Below are 9,027 nucleotides of genomic sequence, written 5' to 3' on the forward strand. Positions count from 1 at the left end.
TCTACTTAATCTTTACGGTTTCTTTTCAAACCTGTCTAAATTTAAGTTCTTAGGGGTTTTCTTACTCCAAATGGCTTTATCCATCATAGTGCACCGCGACTTTCATCAACTACATTCGCAAGTGACTTTGACTGTTCTAGTCTCCTTTCAGTTCATAGAGGTGCTAGAAGCTTGACTGTATTAGGTTTTTCAGTTAAGTTTGTATTTGTTTTCTGTTTTGAGTCTTCGTTGTAATTTCTTTTGAATAAATGAATGTACTTACAAAAAATATTGCGCCGCTTTACACAGTTCATTTGGGGTTTGAATTTCTAGAAATTCAATATCTCATAAGAATGTTTAGAGCCCATGTCTGAAAGAAGATACCACTTAAAAATTGAAAATGGCTCAACCCATGCAATTCAACTACTGCAGAATCTTATATATTCATGATTTAACAAGCACTTTTGTTTGATTGACATGCTGAATCTTAGATGGCTTGCTTAGTAATGTCAACACAGAGTAATAAAACAATATATCTTGATACTTCTAGCTACCTAATCTCAAACACTAATCAAATTTTCAGGATTTGGTGGACAATGAAGATAACCTCAAAGGAGTCCTGCCTTGGACCTTTATCCAAGCAAGTTACTGTTGTATATTTGCCAATATGGAATAAGAAATATGGCGTTGTATGACTATATTAGCATACAAGAATTCCAAAATTTGAGCTTGTAAAGTTGTGCCCTTAAGAATCACCATAACTCTAGTTTGGACCAGCTAACTTTACCCTTAACAGCTCCTCCAAGAACTTCCTGAATCCATTCTCCGTGCATCCTTTGTGAGACAAAACTTGCAATACAGAACAGAGTGCCAAAACTTTAAAAGGATGCAAGTGCTTAAGAATCTCCGAGTCTCGATCATAATCCTGGCAACATGAATTTGAAAAAAAAAAAAAAGGAGAAGTTCACTTGAATAATTATGACTAAAGATTCATATCCTCCATGATTCACGATTTTTTTATTTCACTAGGAAAGGAACACTAGCCCAACAATTGAAAAATATTTTATCCCCCTTAAATAAGACAGCTTACAGATATACCGACCCACCAGTATAGTGATTCTCATATCTACTTACCTTCTCTGTTATTACAATAACTGGCTGGGAACCAAACTTGTCCTCGAGTTCTCCAAGTCTCCTTCTGATCATTTCAACATCCTATAATGATTAACAACAAAAGACCATCAAGAACTTTCCACATAGCAGAAGCCTCCAAGCTTTGTTTGGCAAAGCCTTTTCCTTAGATACTGTAGTTGATGTAGATTGATATGAAAAAAAAGTAAGAATGTTTGGTATAAAAAATTGAAAAAGTGGTATGACAAAGTGAAAAAGTTTTGTTTTGTAATGATTTTTTGATTTGAATAGTAATAAAAAGTGAATGATGTGATATAAAACGTGGAAAAAAAAAAAGTTAGAATGTTTTGACGTTGATTTTTTTGAGAAATTGTGATGAACAGTAACAAAGGAAAAGAAAGGCTTTGCCAAACAAAGCCTTGAGTATTTAAGAAAAGATAGAAAAAGAGGGACAAAGAAAAAAGGTTGGATTGGAAGAGGGGAGGGGAGAGTGGGACATTGAAACAACTGATATAATCCAGTTATGTGGTATTCGCTGTGTTTTAATTAGAAGTTCGGAATAGGTTCATATAGAAAGATAGAATAGTCGCGCACATAACACAATTTTTTATTTTACTTGTGCAATAAGTATAGTTGAGGTGTGGTAGAGGCAACAAAGTGTCTTGCAAACCTACAAAAGTAGAACTGCACACTTGACAGGATGTAAATCAAGGCAGAGATGAAGATAATTGTACCATGGCCTGAAAGACATGATGGTCACTGAAGTCAAGTCGATCAACATAAGATGCTCCTATCTGCAGCAAGGTATTTCCCATTTAGAGAAAATAAGTAAAAGGTAGAGAGCAACAATGATGCCACATAATCCATCTCTGGACACAAAGATGACATGCAAGAAGCTCTTCAGCATCTACAAGGGGCTATTTTGAAGCAAAAGTGAAATATAAAAATGAAAGAAAGGTTAGTACCTTCTCCATCGCATTCACAAAAGCATTTGCAGAACCAATGGCAGACACACATAATATGATGGCGTCACACAAAGCTTCCAGAGGTAGTTTGGAATTGATATTTGCCACTTCAAAAAAGTGTGAGGGAGTCATTCTAGTGTGGAAAATAGGGAGAGATTCTTTAACTTCTCGCATCATAAACTCCATATCTTTGAGATTTTGTTCTGAAACCTGTTTGATAACAAAGCATAAATTCTACTTCAAGGTAATTATTTATTACATCTGATGACACACAAATGCAAACAATGTAAACCAAAGAAACCAAGTAATAATTACCTAAAGACATGCTGATCATAACGCACAATGTCAATTGAAGCATAAATAATTACTTAAAAAGGAGAAGTTAAAACATGTCAGTCTTGCATACCAAGTCTGCATGATGGATGACAGCAGCATCTGCCCGTCTCAGTGCAGTCAACGGCTCCCTTAAAGGTCCAAGTGGGAGTAATTTACCGTTGCCCCACAGCATTAAACCATTGACCATTACGATCTCTAGATCACGCTGCAAGCTCCAGTGCTGTCTTCCATGTCAGTAATATAAACTATCAGCATAAACGTCTTTAAGCAAAAGATCTGAGTTTCAAGAGTTCACCATTAAAATCTAAATAGTAACCAACGTCAACAAATCAAATATAATTCATGGTATGGAAAAATGCACGTGTTCTGAATGGTGGGTATAACATGTTTTCTGGGATCATTATATTGAGAAACAAAATTATGGAAAAAGATGTGGTTGGTTATATAAAATGTTTTTGATTGGTGAGACACACATACACTCAGTGAGTTTTAAGCCCAGGACTTCTCCCTTCACTTTGTTCTTACAAGGAAAAAGCCTCTTTGAGCTAAAGTTGATTGGCATTGCAAGTTCAGATAACAATACATGCCAGAGAAGAGAATGCGGGCAGCATATACGCGAATATAGATAAAGAATGTATTCCAATGACAGACAGGAAATAAAGAGGACAATTTTAATACCTGCATTCCATCATCTAGAATTACAGCACCAATTTTTTCTGAATTAAGATGACTTTCCACATTCTTGTCAAGGCAAAGTTTATGATCACATGTACTACTACGAGGATCAATGTAACCATATCTTTCAAAACAACAAGCAGCAATAGCTGCCCGATTTGCGCCCACACCAATCTTTGTAGGTGTCCCAAATAGATGCCTTTCAAGCATTCTAGCCTCATCCCCACCAGCATAACCCTGCCAGAGAAATGATACTACTAGATATGAGACTTGAACATAGTTCAGCTTTGATTTGAACATTCTATTTTAGCTATGACTTTCATATGAAGATCAATCAATCTTCTCCTTTCTCCCAGACTTCTGGATAAGAAAAAAACATGTATTGAAAGAGAAATTCCTATAAAAGAGGGTCATCCTACTTTAATAAATCTGCATTAAGCTTGCAGTTTCGATGGACTAAAGAATATTATTGCCAAATGTATTGTTAAATATCAGAAGACTCCTACTTGCATCAGGGACAATTTCAAAGGCAGAATTTTAGGGACCCATAGGGATCTTGACCATTCATACCTGTGGGTCCCATGATTCACAAGCATCACTGAATTGCAAGTCGGGTTTCTTATGAAAAACAATAAGCATGGTCATGGTGTTATTTTTTCTCATATCTAGAGCAAAAGCATCCAAGTAGCCAACAGAATAGCTTGGGTTGTCAATATGTTGAAGTCACTCATATTTCATCAAGTCATTGGGCTTTGGAATGTCCAATGGACTTTGACATTTGAAATTAATAGGATTCCAGTGAATTACAGTGATGTTGACATATTGTGCTACCATCGCCAACAAAGAGTGACTAAGCCACTCTCAAATTGGCCATCTGGGGTAAAAGGGTGGTTCGGCCGCTCCCAAACCAGCCATCAAAGATGGCCGAACCATCCCGTGGCCTAAGGGCTTGTTTGGCGGCTCCTAACCACCCTTTTCTTTCTTTTTTATTTGTTGTTATGATCTGGCCGCCCATTTAAAATGAATGCTCTCGCACCCAGTGCAGTCCGATTCCATGTATCTAAGAATTCAGTCTAAACAAAGTGGACCAATTCACTTTCCACCAGATATCCAAAATGGCACTAAATTTCAAAAAGCAGCCATCAGCCATTGCCACGGACATCGCGTACTTACTACGAAACTTCCTGAAGTCATCCCTCACATCTATTTCCTACTCTCTCTATGGGTGCGTGTTTGAGCGTTTGTGTGTTTCTTTTCTCAACTTCGACTCATTTCTCTAATGAAATTGACTCGGTAGTTTAATTATTTGGTTCCAAGTACTAATACCTCCCCAGCAGTTAAGTAAAAACCAAAACATTCATCAAGAACCACATAAATTTCAAAAGCCTAACTCATTCTACTGAACCATTTTCACACAAATATTCGAATTACCCTCACTAAACCATCAAACAGAGAAAATTTAAAAACACCCATTAATTTCAAATTTCAAAACAGAGAATCACAACGTTAAAAAAAAAAACAAAAAGGTAATAGTACCCTAGTGAGAATGAGAGGTGAAATTCCAGAGTCAGATAACCAGCGAGCAATGAACTCCACCATCGGTGTCTTCCCATTGCCTCCCCATGTTAAATTCCCCACGCTGATCACCGGCACTGGCAACCTTTCAAACAAAAATATATCAAACGAATTAAACAAAATCAATTTTTTTTTTTTTTTTTTTTCATTTCACAAAAGCTGTACTTGGAACCACATTTAGGGCGTTATCTTTGATGGGAGAGTGGCGGAAAAGAAAATAAAAGTTGTGAAATCTTCAAGCTCGGCGTTTATTTTTCTTCGGTATCAAAAGAATGGAGAACCCAACACCCAATTTACATTTCTCGGTAACAATCAAAACTTTCCCACGCTGTTTGGTTGCTAAGAAAATGTGGGAAAGGAAGGTATCCCATTTAGAAAACAAAACGAAGCTCTACTAAACCAAAGTTAGTTGCCTTGATTTAGTTGAAGGTGAAAACTTTTTGGGGCCGACAACTCAGAATTTTCTTTTCTTTTCTTTTCTCGGCAGCTAAACGGAGTGGGAATGAAGGAGGTGGGTCCTACCAGTGCTTCCGAAAGAGGCCGAAGCGGTAGAGACAGTGGCGGAAGGAGAGAGCGACTCTGTAGAGGGAGGAGGCGAATGAGAGGACTGGGGTGAGAGAGCGTTGCAGAGTAGAGAGCTTTGTGTGGTCCCGAGCGTAGGCTATCTCGTTCACCAGCACTCGCAGTTTCTCCATCTGGGACAGTACGAGAAAGAAGCAGAGAGCAACCGTTAAAGTGCTAAGGTGGGTTGAGATTCAATGTGCTCAAGCGCACGTTATTCATCATCTTATCCTCCCTTGATTCTAATTCTAAATAAAATGTGGTCTGACCTAAAAAAGGTTTTTGATTTCTTTTAAGTACCTAAAGAAGAATTTATTCTTACATAATTTTTCCCCCAACTCAGTCTCTAAATCTGTTACGTGTTTGGCAAACAAAAAAAAAAAACTGTCATGTTTTTCTAACTATATGCCAAAAAAAATTAATAAAACAAACCATGTTTAACTAACAAATTGTCAGTTTAAAAATCATCTTCTTCATCTCCCACGTCCAATCCAAGCGCCGATGTCTTACAAATCTCTGAGCATCGTCAATCTGGGCAGTCTTCAATCTGGTGTTCTACATGAGGTCGTTTGTCCAAAGAATTTACTAGTTATTGATTCTCATAGTTGTGTCAAACTGTTGATAACACATATCGAGACTTAGATCAAGAATGCAAGTTAAAAAAATAAAAAAGAAAAAAGAAAAAAGAAAAATGTGCAAGAAAGCTTACTGGGTGTGCCAGTAGGGAATCACTCCTATGCCTCCCCATCCCCTGCAATGCCTTGGCTTTAAAATGGGTTTTGCCTCTAACCTCTTGGCCAGGTGTTGTGCTCCCATTGGAGATATATATTCACATAATGTACCATGCCTTCCTTGCATGTTTCTCCTAACCCCAAATTATATGTTGGGAATAAAGGGGACCATTAATGATATGGTCACTCTCCATGTTATTCATTTATAGCTAGTAGGTTGACCTTTTTCTATAGGGACATTGGTCTTGGGCCTTGTTCTTTGGACCGAGGTCTAATGCTTGTCGGGCAATTTTGGGCCTCGTTTTTGACCTAATGGGTGTGTTTGACAAAGGGCTTGAAAAAAAAAAGAAAACTGTAGTACAGATTTGATTGATATAAGAAAAAAAAGTTTAAAAAAAATTGGATAAAAAAGTGAAAATATTTGTTTTGTAGTGTTTTTTTTATTTAAATAGTAATAAAAAGATATTAATGTGATGTAAAAAATAAGAATATTGAGTTAATTTTGAGAATAATTTTTTAAACTTTTGAGTCTGGTACTGCCACTCCTTGGCCAAACATAGCCAATACATCCTTTCTAATTGGAGGGCTTTAGGGGCTTCGATACTCTGGTATACCAGGTTGAACAAATGGACACATGCTAATTAATATGGCATGTCTTCACATAAAACGTGACATCAGGGGTGTTTGTTAAACCCCCTCACATTCCCCCACATCCACCACACTATTCACTTTTTTTTTTTTTTTTCTCTCAAAAAAACATTCTTACTATTATATCAAATTATTCACTTTTTATATCACATCATTTACTTTTTATTACTATTCAAATAAAAAAATCACTACAAAACAACAATTTTTACTTCCCAATATCACTTTTTCATTTTTCCATACCAAATATTATTTTTATTTTTTTTTCTTCTTTTTATTCATGAACAGTGCCGTGGTCCATGAACAGTTCTATGTAGTTTAACAAACACAGCCATCATATTGGTGATTGTGACGTGGCAATCCGTCAACATGGCAAAGCTCCCATTAATTATATGGACAAAATACTCAAAGTTGAATAACGATCGTATCTCAAGGTGTTGATTATCAAAATTAGAAGCTCGTAAATAAAATTGAAATCACAAAAATGACTTTTAAGGACTAATTTTAATTTTGATTTTTTTTTTTTTTTTTTCAAAATAGAATGGCACTTTTAAGATATCATTCCACATCACTTTTACTAATAATATAACATGTTCTTTTTTTAAAAAAAAGAGATCACGATAATGTAAAAAATGAACAAAAGTAAACGTGTACATGATTGGGAACTAGACATGAATGTTAGTATAATGTACTAATTAAGGAAGGTAAAATATTTAAATTTAAAAATGATTTATTTATTTATTTTTGAGATTAGTGTTCCATTTATTTGATGAAACTTTAACGTGGTCCACTAAAATCCACACCATCCAATTTGGCAGCATATGACCCGGTGAGCCTCACTCATTAACCCCTCGATGCGAAAAACTTGGGTCTACGTTGAACCTAATCTGATTTGTCACGTTTCAGTTACCTGTCCCACCTTAACATGCCAATCCAACGGCTGCTGTTTGATCCTCTGGGTGAAAACGCGTATAGGCCGAGACTTTTCATTATTTCCATCATTGTCTTGTGGGCCAGGCGGGCCCCACCCAATTACTTAGGCCCATGTCGTGTGCGACCCGACGGCTTGAAGAAAGAGAGGAGCTGAATTTCAGGACCTCGCACTTTGGGCAGGTCATAGTCCCGAGAAATTTTGGTTTGTTGCCGACTTGATTGGAGCATTTTACATCCATGCTCCTTCACCCTCTGATTATCACGGGACCACTACTGCTGCTTCGGAATCTTATCACAGCCGTTGATCAAATCATATAAAATTCGTACAAACACCCTCATCATGATGATTTAGATTTGACGGCGGTGATAAAGAGCGTGAGGACCGTGGCAACAAAGGAAAAAGAATAAAGTGCGTATAAAAAGAGTGGGAAAAGTAGGTTGAAAATTGAAATGACAGAAGAATCCACTGCACTATGCGTGGAAAGAGCAATTTTTTTATGGGTTGTTTGGTCAAACTGCTTGGTTGGAGCCCGGAGTCGGACCTTTGCCCACGGTAGTCTCCTTCAAACTAGTTGAAACATCGGAGGTTACTCCACTCGTTTCGAGGCGCGTGGCAATCAGTCTCACCTGCCCCCCCCTTTGATTCCAGCTGGAAATCTAGCATTGTCCCCCTTTCTTTCTTTTTTTTTTCTTTTTTTTTTTTAAATTTGTAAAACTGTTTTGAGGTTATATAAAGATGTTTTGAGTTTTTTTTATTTTTTTATTCTATTTTTTAAATATAAAATAAAAATAAGAAAAATAAAGGTTAACAAACAAAGTCAACAAAATGTGGCCATATAAATATATAATGACAATTAAGCATTCAAGGAGGATGAATACTTTCACTAGCTTACGAATTCCATGATGGGTGGACTAAAATGTGTTCAAATCATTGAATTTTGAACCAAGAAAAAACAAATTAGCTGCGCATGGGTTGAAATATATTACGGAATAATGTTACATTTATTTTCACTTCTTTATTCAATTTTTTTTTTTCACACTCATAAATAGCTTTTAAAATTACTATTGGATATGAAATGCATTTTTATTTAATTTTGATCAAATTATAGTATTAAAAACTACATATAAATGTGAAAAAATTATGTAAAAAAATGAAAGTAAATATAGCATTCCTCATATATTCGGCTTGGATTTAATTATAGTTATAATTAGATACGCTGAGACTAAGTTATGTATTACAGAATACGTGTCTTAATTTTAACAAGTTAAGTTCCAATTGGACCCAAACCGATGTTTATATATATATATATTCTTTCTTTTTTTTAAGTTCTTTCAATATACATTGAGTTATAAGGTTGTATTTTATTTTTGCAAAGTAAGGGGAGAAAACTAACTTCGAATCTTTAATTATTTACTGTCATTCACGATGCAATTAATGTTTAAATTAGTTTAACCTTTATTATTAGATTTGCTCATTGGATACCAAAAGACAAAGG

At 35.8% G+C, this 9,027-nt stretch overlaps 1 protein-coding gene across 3 annotated transcripts; it reads right to left on the reverse strand.

Annotated features, from left to right (window-relative positions):
• Nucleotides 1-403: 403 nt before the first annotated feature.
• LPXK (tetraacyldisaccharide 4'-kinase family protein) lies at nucleotides 404-5,412 on the reverse strand. 3 transcript variants are annotated; one of them, XM_088514721.1, is made up of 8 exons: nucleotides 5,184-5,412; nucleotides 4,623-4,746; nucleotides 3,090-3,323; nucleotides 2,482-2,616; nucleotides 2,076-2,285; nucleotides 1,845-1,904; nucleotides 1,114-1,194; nucleotides 404-904 (listed from the first exon to the last, which is right to left on the reverse strand). In XM_088514721.1, exons 1-8 carry the CDS (start codon nucleotides 5,354-5,356, stop codon nucleotides 743-745), a joined length of 1,179 nt encoding a protein of 392 aa, XP_088370847.1. In that variant the 5' UTR covers nucleotides 5,357-5,412; the 3' UTR covers nucleotides 404-742. The 3 variants fall into 3 exon arrangements, with proteins under 3 accessions (XP_088370847.1, XP_059443028.2, XP_088370848.1); XM_059587045.2 differs by having other exon boundaries at nucleotides 2,482-2,631; XM_088514722.1 differs by lacking the exon at nucleotides 3,090-3,323 and having other exon boundaries at nucleotides 2,482-2,631.
• Between the last annotated feature and the right edge of the window lie 3,615 nt (nucleotides 5,413-9,027).

Source organism: Corylus avellana, chromosome 3, assembly GCF_965113065.1.
Source record: "Corylus avellana chromosome 3, dhCorAvel1.hap1.2, whole genome shotgun sequence".
Taxonomy (NCBI): domain Eukaryota; kingdom Viridiplantae; phylum Streptophyta; class Magnoliopsida; order Fagales; family Betulaceae; genus Corylus; species Corylus avellana.